The sequence below is a fragment of the Lepisma saccharinum genome, chromosome 14 (genome assembly GCF_977018435.1).
Source record: "Lepisma saccharinum chromosome 14, izLepSacc3.1, whole genome shotgun sequence".
In the NCBI taxonomy this organism is placed as follows: domain Eukaryota; kingdom Metazoa; phylum Arthropoda; class Insecta; order Zygentoma; family Lepismatidae; genus Lepisma; species Lepisma saccharinum.
In genome coordinates this window covers 69,094,879-69,116,276 of record NC_139242.1, presented here as the reverse complement: position 1 = coordinate 69,116,276, position 21,398 = coordinate 69,094,879, and the positions used below count along the sequence as shown (strand labels likewise).

At 38.8% G+C, this 21,398-nt stretch overlaps 1 protein-coding gene across 1 annotated transcript in view; it reads left to right on the top strand.

The window, feature by feature from the left end:
- LOC145998994 (uncharacterized) overlaps positions 1-21,398 on the top strand; it is a 157,901-nt gene that overhangs the window by 103,935 nt on the left and 32,568 nt on the right. The window contains exons 3-5 of the mRNA XM_083135847.1: positions 18,134-18,306; positions 19,450-19,685; positions 20,310-20,472. Of these exons, the coding sequence (XP_082991973.1) occupies positions 18,134-18,306; positions 19,450-19,685; positions 20,310-20,472 (572 nt within the window). The remainder of the gene's footprint in view (positions 1-18,133; positions 18,307-19,449; positions 19,686-20,309; positions 20,473-21,398) is intronic.

Here is a 21,398-nt window from a genome sequence, read left to right as displayed (position 1 = left end):
TGGTAACGAAGAACTTGTATCGTATCACTGTATTCTGCACCAGGAAAATGTGTGTGCTATAGGTGTGGGTTTCAAGCATGTTATGAAAGAAATTGTCCCAATTGTGAACTTCATAAGATCACGAGGACTGAACCACAGACAGTTCCAAGCCTTTGTTAGTGATATCGAAGCAGAGTACGGCGACGTGTTGTACTTTACAGAAGTTCGTTGACTTAGTGCTGGTAAGGTGCTCAAAAGAGTTTTCAATTTGAGGGATGAGATCAGCGAATTCATGGCAGGTAAAGGTAGGGAAATAGAACAATTCAAAAATCAAGAGGGATGGCTGATTTTGCTTACCTCACAGACATTACAATGCACCTGAACGAACTCAATATTAAACTACAAGGAAAGAACAATTCGGTAACTCATCTCGGTGATTATGTGAAAGATTTTGAATGTAAACTATGTTTGTGGGAGAATCAACTTAAAAATGGGAGCTTCACACACTTCCCAGCATTGTCACAAGTGGTGGTTCAAAAAAGTGAGAAGTATGCTGAAGCTGTCTCAGCATTAAGATCTGAATTCGCCACAAGATTTCAAGACATCAGGTCACATAACATGTTTAAGATATGCTCCACCCCTTTCAGTGTATATGTCGAAGATGCTCCAGGTAACATGCAAATGTAACTTATCGAATTGCATTGCAATAGTGAATTACGGGAGAAATTTAACAATGTGGACGTGTTGGAGTTGTACTCCAAATACGTGAGAGTGTCAGAATTCTCTTTACTGCATAATCCTCTTTACTGCATAATCATGCCCTGTTCATTGCATCTTGATTCGGTATCATATATGTCTGCGAAGAGCTGTTTTCCAAAATGAAAAATGTGAAATCAAAGTTGAGGAATCGATTGACCGACACACACCTTGAAAACTGTCTGCGAGTAGCATCATCCAACTTCAAAGGCGAATGTTGACATGCTAGTGAAGGAAAACCATCACAATCCTCTCATTGAAGGGGTAAATGAAATTCTTGTGAATGAACGTGCTTTTTTTTGTTGTGTTGAAGTGCCTAACCTCAATTCAGAACTTGTCATTCTTTCCTTCCAATAATTAATTATCTATGCTGGTGTGTTGTTTTGTTAGTAAAGAGTACAGTAAATGAAGGTATATTGAACAACAGAAATCATATAATTATTTGTAAAGCTACCACTGCCTCTGTGAACGTGCCTGTACCGTCAGTCCATTATAGAATGTGAAAATGGCCCGCAATGGGAAAAAGGTTGAAGACCACTGATCTAGCCTGTAATCAATGAGTACCTGGGGGAACTGGGGGTTAAGGTTGTCAGAGCGTGGTGATGTACACATCACATCCAGCATGGTCGATATCCGGTGTGTCCGATGCCTTGCTTCCATATTCTTCATGGCACTATGCAATGCACATGAAAACCGACCTCCGTGGAGGAGTGATTAGACTGAGAGATACAGTCGCGGGTTCTCATCGTAGCGGTTAGCCAAAACTGGCAGAAAAGCAACGTAAAATAACATAATTCAATCAATAAATGCACATGAGATTGGATTATCTTGTTTTTGCCTTTGCATATATTGGATATAATTGATATTTTGCATAAGTACTGCCATGTTGCCATATTTTTCGGGTATATGATTTTTCAGAAAACCCCGAAACGTCAATGTCTTTTCCATATAGTACACCTTGGACTGCATTTTGCAGTAATGAGGCTCTGGTATTTGGACTCAACAGGTGGTATGTCCTCCCCATCTGTGTTTGTGATTTCATATTATCACCATTGAATCTCATCTTCGCAATAAGCCAAAAATGTCAGAAAAGCTAAGTAAAATAAATGAACCAATCATGTTCCAATATTTTTGACTCATTGGTTTTGATAGGATGGGATGAATGGTGGTAAGGATTGGAATATAGGTACACTCCTGTTCACATAAATTTGCACACTTTCTAAGGTTGGATAGGTGAAGTATGTACCACTTTATCTGAACAGGAGTGTACAAAGGGGAGCTTGTAAAATTTTGGGCTGGTACAGAGGGTATCGCTCCGCCACTGGGCGCATCGCATGTTCTCGGAGTCTATTGTGGATACGTGTGTGCTCAGATGGCAAAAGAACAGGCGTGTCCTGGGTCGAGGAATTCGCCCGACACAGCGGTGAACGTGCCACGATACGAGATCTTATCGCAAGACTCGCTCCATTCTGCTGCCATTAAGTGAGCCTCCAGAGTATGAAGATGTTATCCTGAACAACACGCTTATGAACTCTGTCATTTTTCTGCAACTAAGTATCACTTGGAATTCTTTAAATTAATCTCTTGTGATCATCGAAGGTTGAAAAGCTGTCAACAAGCGGAGTCACCTTCATTTGCAGAATCGACGTATTCATCATTTTGGAAGTAAGAACGGATCATAAAATCCTTTAAAAATATGATGTAAAGAAGCTCTAAAAAGTAAGTAGTGCAGAAGAATGTATCGAATTTACCGATTTTGATTTATTTTTCTTGACTTTTCTGTCACTTAAGGTTAATTGTGACGATGGGACAGTTTTAGAGGGAGATCCTTAAAACAAGTCAAAACTCCTCACATTGATTTAGTAAACATTGTCCATTTATTCTAACTTATTATAGAGGAAAGAAAGCACCGAAATCGGATTGTGCTTGAAAAGATTTTGAAAATTTGTATTCAACTTAAGTATTTTTAGCCTATCTACTTCATTACTATATTATGCTCTCTGTATCAGCATTTCTTGTGTTGTAAATACGTAATCGTTTTAATGAAATAGTTTTCGCTAAAGTAGATTTGATTGATTGATTTGTTTTATTTTACTTCGCTTTTGGCTAACCGCAAAGATGATGATGAATGGAGATAATATGAAATGGATCGAAGGACAAGAACAAACACAAGAGGTCAGCACGCGACACAAGCCCCAAGGAGGATTATACTGGATGTGAGTCCAGTCACCAGATCCTCGCTAGTCTGCAAAATGTAGTCCAGGGTGTACTACGTGGAAGGGAGGATGACATTTGTGTCTCCTTAGATACGGTCACCCTTACACCCCTCATTAAAGTGTGATCCGAACCACTGTGCAATGTGTCTTCACCAGGGATAGAAACCGGAATCTCGATTACAATGCGATATCTCAGGGCCTCTACAGTAAAGGAGAAATGGCTTTGAAAAGAATCGCAAAATGAGAGAAAAATTAAATTCTAAAATTGACCAAAAATTATAAGAAACAAATAATCATTTCACAAAGCCTGAATTATGTAATAGTTGTAATCGTGTTCATGATAAACGTACCTATATAAAATCCTCATCTGATGGAACGTGAACAAGAAAAAAAAGTTGAAATGATAGGAAAAGGAAGGAACTAATGAGAAAGAAGGGAAGGAAACTGAAGATTGAAAAAACTGAAGGTATTATAATTATGGAGCAGAGAAACAGAGCTGTAGTTAATGATATACCACGATATATGCCGTATACCTTCTGTTATAATGCGTGTACAGTCAACGGCAAAGGTAATGGTAGGCAAATTGTCCACCGCTATTTTCATTACTTTTTTATTCTACATCCTGTGTTGTTTTAAGGAATGAAACTATGTTGGTTCGAAACAGGCATTGTTCTCTGCTTATTCGCGTCTTTATTTCAATTCATTTACATCACATTGTGTAATTCAGACCGAATTAAAATGATGGTGGACAATTCGCCTACTCTTTCTTTCGCCGTTGGGTGTACCTTCCATTTCGTTTCATTTATAGTTATTTTGCCGTTACTCCAGTGAGCTCATTACTGTCAAATACTTCTGGTTTCACGTCACCGAGAACATAATGTTGATAGTTGTGAGTTAGTGTGAGTTTTAAGTCCACTTTATTGTGTAAGGCTAATCAGGACTGGACCTACAGTTTAGTGGTATCCGAACCACTGTGTATCTCCACCGGGAATCGAACCCAGGAATAATGTTGACAAGAACTTGATCAGTTTAAGCCTCAGAAATAGATTAAAATATGGCTACAAAATCACAGAGCTGCAAATGACACTAATTCAAGAACTTGTGCAAAACGTTCGTGACAAGTGTGCTGACGTATCAAAATAGGCACTTTGGAGATAGAATCAACTCCAGAAGACTTTATTGCTCAATGTAAGTAGATCTGTCTTGAGAGTATTTTCGAAGTTTTATTGTCTTTTGTTTATTAGCAGTATTATGAAAGTTATTAACAGTATACAAACTGATAACTCAAAAAAATATCAACAAGAAAATAATATGCAATAACAAGCTGCATTGTATCCCTTGCTTTGAAACGCAATCGTTAAAATTCGCTTTCTTATTTTAAAGATGCCTACTCCATTGTAATATGCCTCGCTTATGCTAATTACGGGTATATCATCACCAGTATCTTATTATCAATTACATTTTCTTGGAGACGTTAAATGATTTCATTCATATATATTTAATGCAAAAACAACCCAAAGATAATGAAATCACGGTTTACCCTTAACGTTTCACTCGGCGTATACCCTCTACACATTTTTGGACTACAACACTGCAGAGAAAACATTGAAGTAACCGAGGGCACTAAAAGGAAAAGGAAGGAAGAAGGGCCAAGTTTGAGATAGGGCAATAAGCTGAAGTTATATCAATGGGTTAATGATAGAAGCAAGGACGCCCGCAGAGGGGGGCCAGGTGGGGCACTTGACCCCACTTTCAGTTACAACGCCAAAGTATTTTCAATTAAATTTGAATTTTATGATTTGTAAAATAATAAAAATAAACTGCCATGTTCAACAAAATAACGAGAGAATGTTTTTACAAGAGGCACTAGAATCATATTGGCTTCTGTAACAAGGGATGTGCGGGACGGGAAAAATTTTGTCTGGACGGGTTTTGGAGGGGGGAAGTACTGTATTAATAATCCTGATGTTCGGATCTGAAAAGAAATTCTCCATTTCCGGACCAGGTCGGGAAACTTTCGGAACTAGAAATTTTCCGCTGAGGTGAAAAGCTCGAATTGTACACACTATTTCTCCTTCAAGTGATTGTTTTTTGCACTCCTGGAATTAAAACTGTTAAATTTCAAAATATTTCAGACACTTCTAGTGCAAATGATTCATGCCAAATTCACAGACTGCCTGAATTCCTTCCCGATTCACCGATCTTGGCCCCCGGCGGAGTGTGACACGTGCAGTCTTATCGAAACTCTTCCAGATTCACAGGTTTCTAACCTAACCTAACTTAAGAGGAGGAAGGCAAAATATGTCGAGCTTGACAGAAGAATTGGCTTAGCGTTGGCTCGGTACGAGACAGATAATGATATCGGGAAACTTCTTAAGAATCTCGGCTATACGATGAAACTGCAGTAAAGGTTGGCTTGTAGGACCAGGCGACGTGCAATTTGCAACGAGAATAGATGACATATCGGTGCGACCTCTTGCAATCAAGAAAGTGGGGAGGGGAGGGGTGAAATCTATGAATTTGGAAGAGGTTCTGCACGTGTCACACTCCGCCGGGGGGGGGGGGCATGATCAGTTAATCGGGAAGGAATTCAAGCAGTCTGTGAATTGGGAATCTGTGAACTGAGAAGTCACCGTGCAAATAATGTAAAGAATTAACCTCTTTTAAATAAGATCTTTTGGAATTTTTGGGCTGTTTGGGATAACAAAAAGTAGGAAAATGTTTTCCCGAAGTCGGGATCTGACCTTGAAAATTCGCACCGTCATTTTTATTATTATTATTATTATTTCAGTACCCTTCGGCATGTAAAAACATGGATCAGATATACCGCAGATTAAGCAGTCTCTGACTGATTGATATCTGTGCAGTGCGAAAAAGTACAAAAGGCAAAGAACTGTTTATCAACAAAGTTGGGCCTCCCGGATGGCACAGCGGTAGCGTCGTCGCCTTGTAATCACGGGGTTCCGGGTTCGATACTCGGTGGAGGCACATAGTGGTTCGGATCTCACTTTAAACTGTAGGTTCAGTTCCGATTAGCCTTACTGTGCATAAAGTGGACTTAAAACACCAAGTGTCAATCAATCAACAAAGTGATAGGCAAGATGTATATTGAAAGGAAGCAAGGCGAATCCAGTTTCTATATAAATAGTAGACTCGAATCTGAACGTGTATACAACGCCAAAGTATTTTCAATTCAATTTGAATTTTATGATTTGTAAATTAGTAGTAGTAGTAGTAGTAGTAGTAGTAGTAGTAATAATAATAATAATAATAATAAAAGTTTCTATGTCCCTTCCCCGAGAAAAAATCCTGCTGGCGCTCTTGGATAGAAGTAGAAGAATGTGAAGCGAGCAAAAAAATATTTTTGATGCTGTACACTGAATGGCTTGTTAAAATTGAACATTAAGTTCTCTTTAGCTTTAATTAAAATATAATTTCTCCATAATTGAACTCTTGGCTACAAGTACTACACAGTTATACTTTCTTTCCACACAGAAAGCAGACTGTTCAAGACGTGTCGATTCCATTGTTTACATGTCAAAGGAAACAAACGAAGTGATAAGTGCTTGCGAAATAAACAGCGATAGAAGCACCGCCCATCCGTCGTAAGCCCCTCTGTACGTGGTTCAGCAGTTGTTTCGTCACGCTTTGCTTTTCATTGTTGGTCAATAATAGACTAATTCTTCTTCATTGTTCCATGCCCTGCCGACTAGAAAAATAGTCCCTTGACCGATTACATTGTACTTTTCTTCTCGTCCGAGCAGAGGTGGGTGCGTACCTCTGGGCATACAACATGCATGGGAAATTCATGAGATCTGCGAAGATAATGATATTTTAGTTGGTCTGAAGAATAGGTATCTTTCATTCTTATAAGTGTGATGATTGGTAAACTATTAATTTATATTTTTCTTATTATCGTGTGGTGCAGTAAGCAGAAAGGGTTGGAGTTGCCATGATTTGACGAATTGCTTGGAATTTTAACTACTGTACTTGTTTTATTTATGTGTGTCTATTTCTATCATAATTAACTCGTGCTTACCTTTTTGCTTTGGTAGTGCCACCTACACTGCTGGGAATGCTTATTATATATTTCAGAGACTTCGTTCTGTGTTATGTGGTCAATACATTAAGCCGGCTTTAGACGAAAGTATTACCTTTAACATTTTTGCTAGCATAAATGCTATGTAGATGCTTCCAATAATCTTATAGCAGATAGTACGTTACACGCAAGCATTTCGACTAGCTTTTGCGATTACAATGTATAACATATACAGCATGAAAGGCACGTCTAGGTACACCATCTATGCTGAGTGCAACAGGTTTACATTTGAAACAACAAAAATATTCTTCCATACGTGTACAGTAAACGTTGTAAAGTATGTATTTAAGCAGCGCCGGCGCCCACCCAGCGTCGAATTACATGGGTACCTGGGGGAAACCCTGGGGGGTAAAGGCGGTCAGGGGCGTGATGCTGATCACATCACCCCCACTCACGACCGGATCAAGAAAGTGTGGGACGTTACCCCCACACCCCCTATACGCCTTCATGGCGTGGTGCTATGCACAGGGGAACACTTTACCTTTTTTTTTTACCATTGTTTTGTACCTAATAACGTTTTATACGAAACGTTATTCCTCTCGGTTGAATAGTTATCGGCTTTTAAAAATGTGAAGTGGTACATTGTTTACATCTCACGCGGCCGCCATTACACCTGCACTCGTGATCTATAGGTCGCTTCTGATTGGTTGTGCTACGGAAATAGGACGGGTTCTATCCTGCAGAAATGCTATGAAAAATGCCAAGACATTTGAAATGCCATAAGATTTTTCACTTTACACGGTAGCATTTTGGTCATGGCACAAATGCTAAGCAAAATGCTTTCGTCTATAGCGGGCGTTAGGCTGTGGACTGAGGCAGAACGAGTGTCTGAGACCAAGGCCGCCCGCAGGACTTTTCTTCGGGGAGGGAGGGGCAGAGTAAGATCTAATATCTTGCCCTTCAGTCATATAAACTTACATTTTACCCTTTATTATTATTATTAGGGCTGAGCCGATACCACTTTGAGCCGAAACCGATGCTGATACTCGCACAGATTCCCAACGATACCGAAACTTGAAAATTGAAATAATCGAAAATTGTTCAAAATATTGTGCGTAAGTATGCATTAATTTACCAACACTTTTGCTTTAAAATGTTTAATGATTACATCAGATTATTAAATTACATGTTACGTTTTTTCACACAAAACTAGCACAAAATAAAAATAAACTTCGAATCTTGCATAATCTCCAGGATGATTAGACTCTGGAAAAGTATCGCGCGGTATTTTTGCGGAGACCGTGAAAGACCAAAATGCAGCAAGAGTATCGGTCGGTATCGGTAAATATATTCCAACCGATACTTTCCGATACCTATAACACTAGTATCGGTCGATACCGATACATCGGCATCAGCTCAGACCCGTTATAGTGAAATTGAATTGAAAATACTTTGACGTTGTTGACAGGTTCAGCCTTTCTATTTAAACTGACATTCGATTCGCTTTGCTTCCTTTTCATAAAATGATGAATTCTTTTGTGGTTTTGTACTTCTTCACGATGCACCGATACAAATGAAGACCGCTTAGTCTGCTCTCCTACCTGGCACCCTGGTGTAGGAGGTGATCCTTGCTCAATACACCCAAATGCCTACCTCACTTCCCTGGACTGCATTTTGCAGACTAACGAGGCTCCGGCGTCTGGAATCACGACCAGTATGATCCTCTATGGATTATGTGCTGTGTGCCGTCCATATGTGTTTAAAATGATTGTCCCTTCATCTATTTAATATTATCATCATTCATCCTCATCTTTGCAATTAGCCAAAAAGTGGCAGAAACGCGAAGTAAAATAAATCAAATCATACGTTCAATCATTCCCGCATGGAGTGCCTCCTCGATGGCGTAGTGGTAACGTCGTCGCCTTGTAATAAAGGATCCCGGGTTGGATACCCGGTGGAGACACATGACACGGTAGTTCGGATCCCACCTTAAACTGTAGGTCCGGTCCCGATTAGCCTTCCTGTGCATAAAGTGGATTTATAACAACAAATCAAAATCAATCAATTCCTGCATGGCACCTCCGATACATATTTTTACACGCCGAAAGATACTGAAGAAAAAAAAATAACTGCGCATGAATTGACAAAGAGAAATTATTTCCAGGCTTTTCTGGATCACGAAGAGTGAAGAATTGAATATGATATTGGTTAATTCTTGGCATTCTCTGCACTATAAGTGTGAAATTTCTTTAAATGAAAAGTTTTTATCCCAGAAGAGCAAAAACAATCACTGGAGTGGGAGAAATGGTGCGAAGAATTCGAGATTTTCACCAAGTCGGGAAATTTCGAAAGTTTTCCGTGCCTAAAATTTTACAACCTGGTCGGGAAATCGCTATATATTTTTTCAGCCCCAAACGTCGGGATTACAAGTGTTTCCCTTCTACCCCATCCCGACCAAATATTATCGTCCCTCACACGCCTAGTTGTGACAAACATAAGGGGTTACGGGTTCGAATCCCAGTGTGGCCATGGGTGTTCTTTGTGAATAAATTTCATTACATCATGACTCATCCTCATCGTCGCGATTATCCAAAATTGGAAGCGACGCTAAATAACAAAAAAAGATCCAAGACTGTATCTTAAAAACAGAAGAGTCTTAGATGGGAAAATTTCAAAATTATATTTTCTTTCAATTTTCTCAGTCATGCGGCGCCCTTTGTATTCAATCGAAAAAATCAATTTTTAATATTAAACTTAAATATTCTAATAACTATGCATAATAATTAATATAACATTCTGTGAAAGTGTAAATTGTTAATAATATATTATCACTATCCCTATCATAATTCCCATGTGCTAAAGAAGGACTAAAATTAAACGGTGTGACTCAGTTGTTAGCATATGCAGATGATGTAGAATTATTAGGGGATGATATAGCCTACATACAATTAAGAATAATGATAATATATTTTTCAAAACTGCTAAAGAGATAGGTTTGGAAGTTAACAAAGATAAAACTAAATATATGCTTACAGGCCGAAACCAAGTGTTAGGTAAAAATCAAAATCTAATTATTGATAACAACTCGTTTGAACCAGTTTCCAAATTCAAATACTTAGGATTAATATTAACAAATGAAAATTATATTAAAGAGGAAATAAAAAGTAAGCTTAATTCAGGAAATGCATGTTACTTTTCTCTTCATAAACTTTTGTCTTCTCGTTTAATATCTAAGAAACTGAAAGTTAAAATATACAAAACAGTAATTTTGCCTGTAGTATTATATGGATGTGAAACTTGGTCCCTTACATTGAAAGAGGAACATAAATTCAGAGTATTTGAAAATAAGATCCTTAGGAAAATCTTTGGACCTAAAAGGGATGAGGAGACAGGTGAGTGGAGAAGGTTACATAATTTAGAACTACATAATTTGTATTCATGTCCAGATATTATTAGAATGATTAAATCAAGAAGCTTAGGTGGGCAGGCCATGTGGCACGAATGGGAGAGGAAAGAGGAGTTTACAGGATTATTGTTGGTTAACCTGATGGTAAGAGACCTGTAGGAAGGCCAAGACGAAGATGGAGGGACAACATTGAGATGGACCTAAAGGAAATCGGTAGGGATGGAAAAGAGTATATAGATCTTTCTCAAGATAGGGACAGATGGAAGGCCTGTGTTGCTGCAGTCATGAACCTTCGGGTTTAAGAAGGCTAGAGAATTAGTTAATTTACCTTTTTGCTTTGGGAGTACCACGTAAACTGCTGGGAATATGTATCAAGTGCACATTATTAATGATGATAATAACAATAATAATGTGTATAATAGTGATTGTCGAATGCTAAGCCACGATGAAGCCTGCAGTTTGCATATTTTCCGAGGGCACATATTGTGGCGCTAATGTCGGAAATAAAAACTTGCACAAACAGCCTGTCATAACTATATTTGTTATTTTAAAAACCTTTTCTTTATTGAAGAAATGGAAACGTAGACTTTCACTGATAACACTGGAAAGGACAGATCTTGGAGAGCGAAGGAAAAGTAGTCCCCTTTCAATTATCGGCTGCGATATCTTTCCGTCATGCATCATAAACGGACGAGAGACTGCAATGAGCATTTTCATCCTACAGGATGGAAGGAGTGGGAGGTGGTGTTGAAGAGCGAGGCAATTAAGTTGAGGAAACCGATTGATCTCCCTTTCGCGGGCAGAGTGAAAGCCTCCTTAATAAGCCTCACCGGATATTAGCTATTTGTTTCCCTCAAAGGAAATTCAGTTTGATTCTTTTTCTCCTCGATTTCCATTCTGACCCACATGGAAACATGGATAGAAGAATGCGGATGAGCTTTGCTGCACTTGTGAAATCAGTTTCCTTGCAGTTTTATTGCTGTGCTAATCGGGAAAAATGAGAAAATGCTAGGTGTGAATGAACTGAGGGTGCAGGGATCCCCACCCCCACCCTGGTAACGAAAGTTAGTTTTTTTTATAATAACGCAATCTCGACTCACTGGTCTTCCTATCTTTGCAGTTTCGGGTTTAGAATCCCAGTCTGGGTGTGGCGCTCTTTGTGAATGCCCCTTCATAAATTTCATCTATTCATCACTCATCCTCATCGTTGTGATGAGCCAAAAGTGTAATAAATGCGACGCTAAGTAACGAATGCAAATGAAATGCATACTTACTAATGCAAGCAGCAAAAGCGTAACGACTTATTTGAATTACCCTACTCCCCAACTTTGGCTAAGATTGATTCATCCTCATTTTTCGTCACCTTTTAAAGGTTGGCACTTGTTAGACAAATTTTACTCGTTGGATCATTATAATTACGTAGATTTATACAGAAGTGAAATATGTATAGACGGATCCAGAATTTTTGGTGGGGAGGGGCACAGCATGTACTGTAAGCATGCATATATGCAGAGTGTTTTAAAAGTCATGCAGGATTCTAAAAAAGCTATAACATTAAAGTAATAGATTTATTACAACGAAATATTGTTTTCTTACACAGAGGAAAATTTAAAACTTTGTTCTGCCCACACTGCTGAATGACGTGTGTGTAGGTGATCACGTGATTCCAAGATGGCGTTGATGCAGGAAAAAGCTCAGCCACACCTTGGTCCGCAAGGTCACCAGACCTTACGCCTTGCGGTTACTGGCTGTGGAGACATGTCAAGACCCAGATGTATGCACTTAAACCGACAGATCTTGACGACCTAAAGTTCAAGACACGTGATGCGATTCACAACATTCCGGACGAGCACCGTCAGAACGCAATTCTCGGATTCAAACGAAGATTGTAGGAGTGTTTGGACGTGAATGGTGCCCAGCTGGAGATCTTGCGATGAACCAAACCACACCAAACTTTAATTTTAAAGTCTCCTCTGTGTAGCAAATAATATAACGTCGTAATAAACTTATTACTTTAAAAGTTATAGGTTTTTAGAATCCTGCTGGACTTTTAAAACACACTATATAATGTGTGTGGGTGTGTGTGTTGGAGGGGCAGTAAAATGACTTTTAAATGACAACTAAAAACAGTTGATTTCATACCACTGCCATTCTGGAACAAACGTTCCTTAATGTAAAGAACAGAAACTTAATGAAACATTGACTTAGAAAGCGAAGATATCGATCACTACTCAAGTGGTTCACGTTTGTTTATCGAGTGTCATTCTAACAATGCACACAATATTGTGCAAAAGATCTACCTAATCAGTACAATGTCTACAGTGGTGCAAGACTAACCTTTTTTGTAACAAAAAGTCCGAGATCCATGCTTTAACGAATTACAAAGAAAAATCTACCTTACCTAGGTAAAATGTTAAAATATTATTATTTAATTTATTCGATTTTTCTTGCATATCAATAGTGTTGTTGAATTTTCGTTAATGTTTTTCTTTGTAAAAGCATAAAGGAAACTATAGGGAAAGTAATGAACCTCAATTTATATATGGCCCCCTTATTCATATCTGCAAGGGGGAGGCACATTACTTGTGCCACAGATTTTTTAGCTGGTGTGTATTAACGTTATTCGTATATTAACACCATCGACTTGTAATCATCGGATTCGGTTCTCAGTGGCGAAGATTTTCAATCAATTTGATCAAGTGGCACTTAGCCTATTGGCTCGGAACTTTTTATTTGGCAGTTTGGAAAGGATATTATTGAAGGATTTTATTTCATATTGCTCCAACTTTATTTTTGTTCGTTGGGATATTAACAATGTCACCCCTTTTCATAATACGTGGGGTGGACACGTGCCCCTGTGTCCCTCCGCTAAATCCGCCACTGGAAATGTGCCTATTGAGAAAAAAATCTCGGTGACAAGGTTATTCGGACAAAAGATCACTGCACGTGAGTAGATATCTTTTATGACATGCTTTCATCAGGAATTTCGTTTCCGGTGCTAAAACTGAAGTTAATTAGCTCGAAGCTCAAGCTTTGTGAAGCGTTGAAAATCATCCCGCTTGAGGGAAGTACTAGTAGAAATTCTCCAAGTTCACGTAGGTGCTTGTACTTTAGCTCAGAAATGTCTGTTATCTTCTAATTTATTGCCCACTAATGTATTTTTTTGGCCTGCAAAAAGAAATAAATGTGCTACTTTAAATTGGAAGAGAGTACAAAGATCACATGCTATGTGTAATAAAAGCAAGAATAAAGATATCCTAAAGTATTGGATGTTTGCGAAAGGATACAGAGCTGTTGAGAAAGTTTCTTAAACCTATAAGTAATGTACTGATAGTAATTGTGAATTTCAGAACAACACCTAATCAGCAACCACTGATTGCCTTAATTCTAGAGTGCATAACAAGTCCCCTATCCCACATGGATAGAACAAAGGTCGCATTGTTCTGTTCCCTTACTCATAATGGCATATGGTTAACAAAGTTCATGGCCTCCCAATGTCGTAATGGTTACGCTGTTGCCTTGTAATCAAGGTATCCCAGGATCGTTCCCCGGTTGACGAACATAGTGGTTCCTATCTCACTTTTGACTGTAGATTCAGTCCCGATTACCCTATCTGACTATAAAAATTGATTGATGCGATAGCAGAAAAAACTCCAGGAGTCTGAGAGAGCCTGATTTCCCAGTTAAGGGTACCAAACAAGGGAGATATTGGGCTCCTCCTACACTCAGGAACGAGGATAATTTTAAAAAATGCATAAGATGGTAACACTGCGGAGTGGATGATGCAATCAGAGTAAAAGTTCCGCCAGTTGCAGTCGAAGGTTTGTGGAAACGGCACGTGTGTTCATCAGTTCCCTAGTGTACGCCAGGTAGAAGTGTCAGGAAAAAAATAGTGTGCATTATTTATAAAATAACACTGGTATCTCTGACAACAGAGGTGCTTATAATATCATCACTACCAAATGACTCTCCTCCCCAACCTTCAATCAATATGAATTATCACATTTTAACACAAATATTACCATTATATTTTCCAGTGTATAAAGTTGTACACGAAATAAATGTTATTGACAACACATCTGGTCTCTGGTTCGATCCTTGATGGAAGCATATTTCAAAGTAGTTCAAATTCCAGATTATACCGTAGTAGGTTCAATCCTTTAATAAAAAAACTTAAATTTTGAAAAAGCTTTCGAAAACACATAGTGTGACACTGAATGTATCATTCTTATCAGGAAATACTCAAGATTATTTTAAGTCTTTCTTATTGTTGGCCAAACACTCGTACGAGATAATTAAATCTGATGCAAGAAGTTTGAAGAACAAAAAAATAAGCCTTTAGTTCATAAATAAAAATCCATGAAATGTTATTTTAAAAATTGGTTAAACATAAGAAAAGCTAATTTTGTTGTAGACTGTAAAATGCAATAACAATTTATAAAATCTCGAGCTAGCCAACCGTGGAAAAGTGAATTAGGGAAGGATATTTGTGTGAGGGATGTGCATTCTTAATCTTATTTCTTGTTATTGTTAATAATTATTATGTCTCTTCATTCCCCGAAACAGAGTGAATTTCATTATATTTTCTGGTTATACGTGAGTACTGCAATGGAGCAAAAAGTGCAATCCACACAGTGCGGTCAACCATATCTCTTGAGTATTAACCACTCTTTGAAATTACTGAGAAAATGCATTTACTCTTTATACTCTTTACAAGGAGGAGAGGAGGGGGGATAAATATGAGAAAAAATAGCAGTAAGTTCCCAGACAGAAGGAAAGTGTGAATATCAATTGTGGACTTTTTTGTAACCGAAAGCATAAATAAGAAAGCTTTCTTTTACGATGAAAGGGGTGATGCATTCCAAAGTCGTTAGGCGTGAGGATAAAACGGGAAAATCGATTATGAGTGTAATAAACACGCCGTTAATTTCCTAACGCAAATAAACGAAGTAATCATGCGTTGAGTGAGAATAGTTGTAATTTTCAACTATTTCTTTTAGAGAGAAGATTCCTAATAACCTATGCTTTAATGTGGCACGGATATCCCTCAATCAAACATTATTAACATTCTTTATGCAAGCATTGTACATTAAATCAAAAGTCAAATGGATGCATTAATAAATCCATACTTGAAAATGTTTCCCATCATTTCTCAGCATAACTACTCTATACACTCGTACTTGATTTATATAGCTGAAGTCTTCTAAGCATCAACAGTTCGGCATCTTTGACACAACCCCAGAGGAAGCCGGCCAGACGTATCTGGTTTCGAAGCTCTGTTGTCACTTTTGCCTGCAGTGTTTAGACATCCATTATTCACTGCGATTATATTGTATAAAAAATAGCACAACAAAATAACACAACCTAGCAAAGATAACTCAACCACAACCTCGCGTTCGGAAATCTCTAAAGAAACTGAATTAGCAACATCTCATTTACTCCACGTGGAGCTGACAGGATACGGTCAGTTCTTGGACGGACACTATTGGTGGGAAACGTTTCAGGGGAGAATTTACTGGACTCCACGTGGACTTGATATATGGTTGTAAGGGGGAAAACTGATCTTTCGGAACTTTCTTTGAAGTAAAGTGAGGTTGCTTTGGAGACGAGCACTTTACCACCTACCTTGATTATATGTTTGTTGCACGGCCTCCTCTATCGCCTTAACCCTTCCCTCCTCCCATTTCCCCCTTTCCCTCTCCAGTATCGTAGCGTATAGTTTTCGCTGTCACATACGTTACTCTATTTGCCTCGTTGCTGAGTATTTTGAATTTTTTCAGAGCCTGTGTCATTGCTTTTTTCTGAATTTTGCATGCATCATTATACCATCCTCCCTTTTGAGTCCCCCCCCCGCCCATCCTGTATCATGTGCTTGGCTGCCCTCTCAATGCAATGGTAGTATAATTTTAATGCTTGAAGTACGTCCCCCTCGGTTAGTAAATTCAACATTTGGTTCGTCATTAGCTCTGAAATGTTGTCGATTAATGTATCTGAGAATTCCCGAAAGCACTCCTCCTTCCATCGATACCTCCGAACTGCTTCGGGGGCAGCGCCGCCTGTTGCCCCTTCCCTGGTCCTCTCTCGTTCATATTTCCTTCCCCCCTCCGTAGTTCAGAGTTGCTATTAACGGAAGATGTTTGCTCTCTGTTCTTGCATCCACCATAAATTCTGTTATGTTTTGTGTTAAGTCCCTCGACATAATAAAATAATCTATGACGCTAGCCCCATTATCAGTGACGTATGTGAAATTTCCCTCCCTGTCCCCTCCGCATCGTCCGTTGAGTGTGACAAAGTTAAAAACCTCCCCGAAATCCAATAGTTTCCTCCCTTCTGCATTCACGTGCGAGTCTTTGCTTTGTCGTGTATAAAATATCCAGTCTTCGTTTGATGCGACCCTTTCCCCCCTCCCCCGTGATCATCCTGCCCGATTATATCATCTATCCCAATTCTTGCATTAAAGTCTCCCGCGACTAGCATGCTTGCATCAGGGAACTTGTTCTCAACCTCATGCAGAAACATGGTTAAGTTTTGAAAATAGTTTTCATCCCGGTGTTTGGACCCCGTTGGTTGGTTATAAGCCGTTACGAGACAAAGAAGATATTACCAAACAGAAAATTTTGGCAGAATGCGACGCAAAAGTATCGTTAACATCAGCGAAAATAGTGGATACAGATCGAGAATGGGGAAGGAGGAACTACGTGGATTTGTGTGGGGCAAAAGAAAGGTCAGGATTGGCCTGTTCAGACTGGGGGGATGGGCACAAGTTAAACTAAAACGGGAGGACGGGAGGAGGGTAGAATGTCCGCTATGCGGCGAAGACGAGACGAAATTTCACATTCTCCTCCAGTGCAAAGAAACCGGGGAGGCAAGACAAAAATATATCAGGGAAATAAATGAAGATAACATTGAGAATATAATGACAAGCGTTATTAGGAGGGAGAGACCGAGAGGGGGGGGGGGGCGCAAATAAGGCATCTGGAAACTTTCCTACACTACACCTGGGTAAAGAGAGCAAAGAAGCTCAGTGGGGATAGCGAACATGTATGAAAGGGGGGAGAGTTACTAAATAAATAAATGTGAGAAAATTTAGGAATCACTCAGGTAACAGTGCAAGTATAGGGAAAGAGTTGAAATGAAATAGTGTTTGTGAACTCCCAAGCAGTGTGAATGTGCAAGTAGACTAAGAGGAGGAAGGGTTAGGAAAAGTGTAGTAATTTTTTTTTCACTTGTATGGTATGTATAGCTGTAAAGGCTCATACTTGAAATAAATTCTATTCTATTCTAAATTCTATTCTATTCTTACAGTATATGTTTGTTTTCTTTCACTTTGTTAATTCCATATTCCAAAGTAATGATAAGAAGAAATGCTGATACAACGATAAATCTATCAAAATCTACATTAATTATATTTGCTACAGAAAGAAATGAACAGATGGGACAGATATTATTCACCCCATAAATATTGTCCATAAAAAAAATTATATGCAAGTGAAGTGGAGGTAGTTAGTATTAACATAAAGATCATCTCGAAAAAAAAATTGTTCAACGTACTTGGCAACACTCGGTACCATCATGCATTGCGACAAAACAGTATTATTTTAAAGGGAAAACATTCTTGCGAGAATCGCTGAAAATAAACATTTTATTGAACGTCTTGTGTGGAGTGAATAACTGCTTTTTAATTGTACAGTTGAATTTTTTCATGCTATGACTTAAATCACATTCTGTTTCTTTCAGCGACTTCCAAAAGCTACGGGAGCTCCTTGTCGTCTGTGGCTTCATCGCCAAATCTCGAAGTCCGCGGTTTCAAGGTCGAAAGGTCAAGGTCACAGAGGGGCAAATCGGCATCTCCGGCCGAGATCAAAGAGAGCAGAGACCCTGCGGACATTATGGGAGCCATGGAGGTCAAAGTGAGTATAGCGTAGGTTTGTAGGGTCAGTACTTGGGTATTCACTTGAAGCCTCAGTCAGCTGACAAAGTTCTGGACTGCCAGTTTTTCTAATTAATCACTCAAGTCACAATGGGATAAGAAATTAATTATTGTTTGGTTATAATTAGCAGTTACTTATCTGATATGTTCATTTGTGGTTTGCAACTAGATTCTAACTAGGCTGATATACCACTCAAATATAACGTTTTCATTTCCCACATAAATTCACTATTCTCAAACTGGGCGGGAGTCTACCTTCTGTTTGTTAAATCACAGGCGTAATTAGCAGCGCCGGTAGGAAGGTATTCAGTGGCGTAACCTGAGAATTTCGTTCCTGTGGGTTATTTGATGGTCGTGGATATTGAGTTTCTCATTCTTTTCTATTCCCTTCCTTCCCTCCTTTTTCCAATCTTTTCTTCTCTTTCCACGTTATGTAAACAGAACTTAGCATTAGCAGGAGCAAAGGTGGCAAAATGTTTCTTTGTCTCTATCATTCCACGTTTCTGTCTATCCTTCTCTTTCTTTCTACGTTTCTGTTTTTCTTTATCTCTCTCTTTCCACGGTTCCATGTTTTTTCCAGGTTTTTATATTTCTTTCCTTCCTTTCTTTCCACGTTCCGACATTTATTTCTTACATCCCGCGTTTTTATATTCCTTAGGATCTCTCTTTATTCCGGTTTCTATCTCCCTTTGTTTCTTCTGTTTCTCTTATCTATTTCTCTCCCTATCTTTACGACTTTCTCTTTCTATCAACGTTTCATGTCCATCTTTCTTTCTTTCTCTCTCTCTCTCTCTCTCTCTCTCTCTTTCCCTGTTTTCCTTGTTTCTTTTTCATCCTCCACACTTCTGTATTACTTTTCCTCTGATTTTTTGTTATTCTTCCTCTCTCTTCCATTTTATTTCTTTATCTCTGAGTTTTCCAGTATAAATAAATCAGAAAATTTCTCATGTAGCCTACTTGGTGATCAGCCAGGAGTCCATTTTCGATTTTGGATTTTCTCACTTGACATAAGTAAATAATTCGAACTCTTTTTAGTTACATCTACTGATTTTGTCTTATCAGAATCGTTCTGGCGAAGCTAACAGAAAAATCATAGTTTCCTTCTCTGTTCGTTTACTTTCAGCTGAAGAGAATAGGGCGGTTGCAGAAGCGCAATCTCAACTATTACGCAGTGGCGACATCTGAGCTCCACGAGCTTCTGCAAGAGCTCAAAGTCCACGTGACCAGTAGCTCTGCATCTCACAGCTCTGGCTCTGAGAAGGGTCGCATCACTCGCTGTGCATCTCTCAGCAGCCTGCCATCTGGAGGAAGAAGTCTGAACTACCCTGACAGGAGAAGGCGCAGTTCAGTAGGCAGAAGGTGATTTCAGCTGCATTGATGTTTTCTTTAATTTTTTTTACATAGTGTTAACCTACAAAACAGGGCATTTTGTTTACAAAACTTATTATACGTATATATTCGCTCTGATACATATTTATCATTGCATTTTGTATACATGTGCCCAAGCTTTCTCTAGACCTGTAAGTGCCTCTAGAAGTAAAAAAAATAGAGTGTACTCAAGTTTGATGGCCTAGGAGGCCACTCAACAGAAAAAATGTCACTCTATATACGAGAAGTAATTGTAGATTTCTGATTGAACCATTGTTAAGAAGCAATAAAATATTGTTTTTCCTTTAGAAACTATATCCTTTTAATATTAAACTTTTCGGCACATATCTCGGATGACTTTCAAAATTTGTAAATAATATATTGAAGTTAATTCATTTAACAGGTTGTTATTTTTATTCTAGCATCGAATTATCGTTGAATATAGAAAGGTTATACCACTGTATGGACATTAGAAGAAAATGATGCTGTTATGCGTAAAGTAACCCCTTTTGTAAATGTTTCAGTCCATCTAAACTGAGCAGCGATGTTGACAATCATGAATTTAGTGCAAATTAGGAAAGGAAGTTCTCTCATAATAATATTTCTTCTCTCTAGGAGTGCCCCTGTCGACCCCCTGTGGCAGCTGGACACGGATCCCAGCTCACTGGGCATCTCGCACGACACGTTGGTCGGAGAAGGAACTTGGTCGCGAGTCTACAGAGGCGTCCTTCACGGAACAGAGGTCGCTGTCAAGGAACTTAAGTGCTCGCTTAGCCCGGTAAGTCACCTTGCTAAGGAATTAGAAGATTTTTCATAATTTAGAAAGCCAACGAACTTTCTGAGCATGCCTGGGCAACCCGCTGTAATCGTGGAAGAGTGCTCTCGTATGCACATGTAGAGCGTTGTGAGAGGAAGCTAGGCAGGAGGCTTCGTCGGTCGCGTTCTCGCACAGCACAGTAGCGCGCTTGCTGGCTTCCACAAGTGCAGAGTTGCTCAAGCCCGTTATAGAGGAATTAAAGACTTATAACAATTCTCAGTAACGTTTTCATCGTTGAGAACTTGCATGCACTTGCGAGCCCTTAAGAAAAAAAAATGCCAATCGTATATGCAGAGATTCACGGTTGCCACTGTCATTTATTTTTGTATTTACATGCTGGTAGGCTCATGGTGAATTTACAGAGTTCCCATACTGTTTCATGTTTTTTTCTCATTGAAAAAGGGATTTGTTCGGAGTTATTCACACCTCAGAGGGTGCAATACCGAAACTTCTGCCGTTTTCCGACAAAATGTAACTGTCGCTGGCAGTAAAAAAAATAGCTGTTCACAAAAATAATGAAATCTTATACCTTGAATATTCATATGACAGCGCTTAATCTGTACCTCGTGGTTACACACATATAGGATAAAGATGTCGCAGTTGAGTCCATTTTCTGTACAGTAAGACGAATCAGGACTGGACATACAGTTTAAAGTGCGATCCGTTTAATACCCGGTGGAGGCACATTTCAGAGTTGTTCTAATGCTACTGTAGGTCCAGTCCCAATTAGTCTATCCGTGCATAAAGTGGAATTATAAGAAAAAGGAGAGGAAGTTGATGACCTAAAAAATATAGGTATATGACCTATAGAATGTCCTAAAAAATTGAAAGAATGACGTAAAAATGCAAAAAATGACCATTAAATTTGCTAGTTTCAGGTTAAAAAT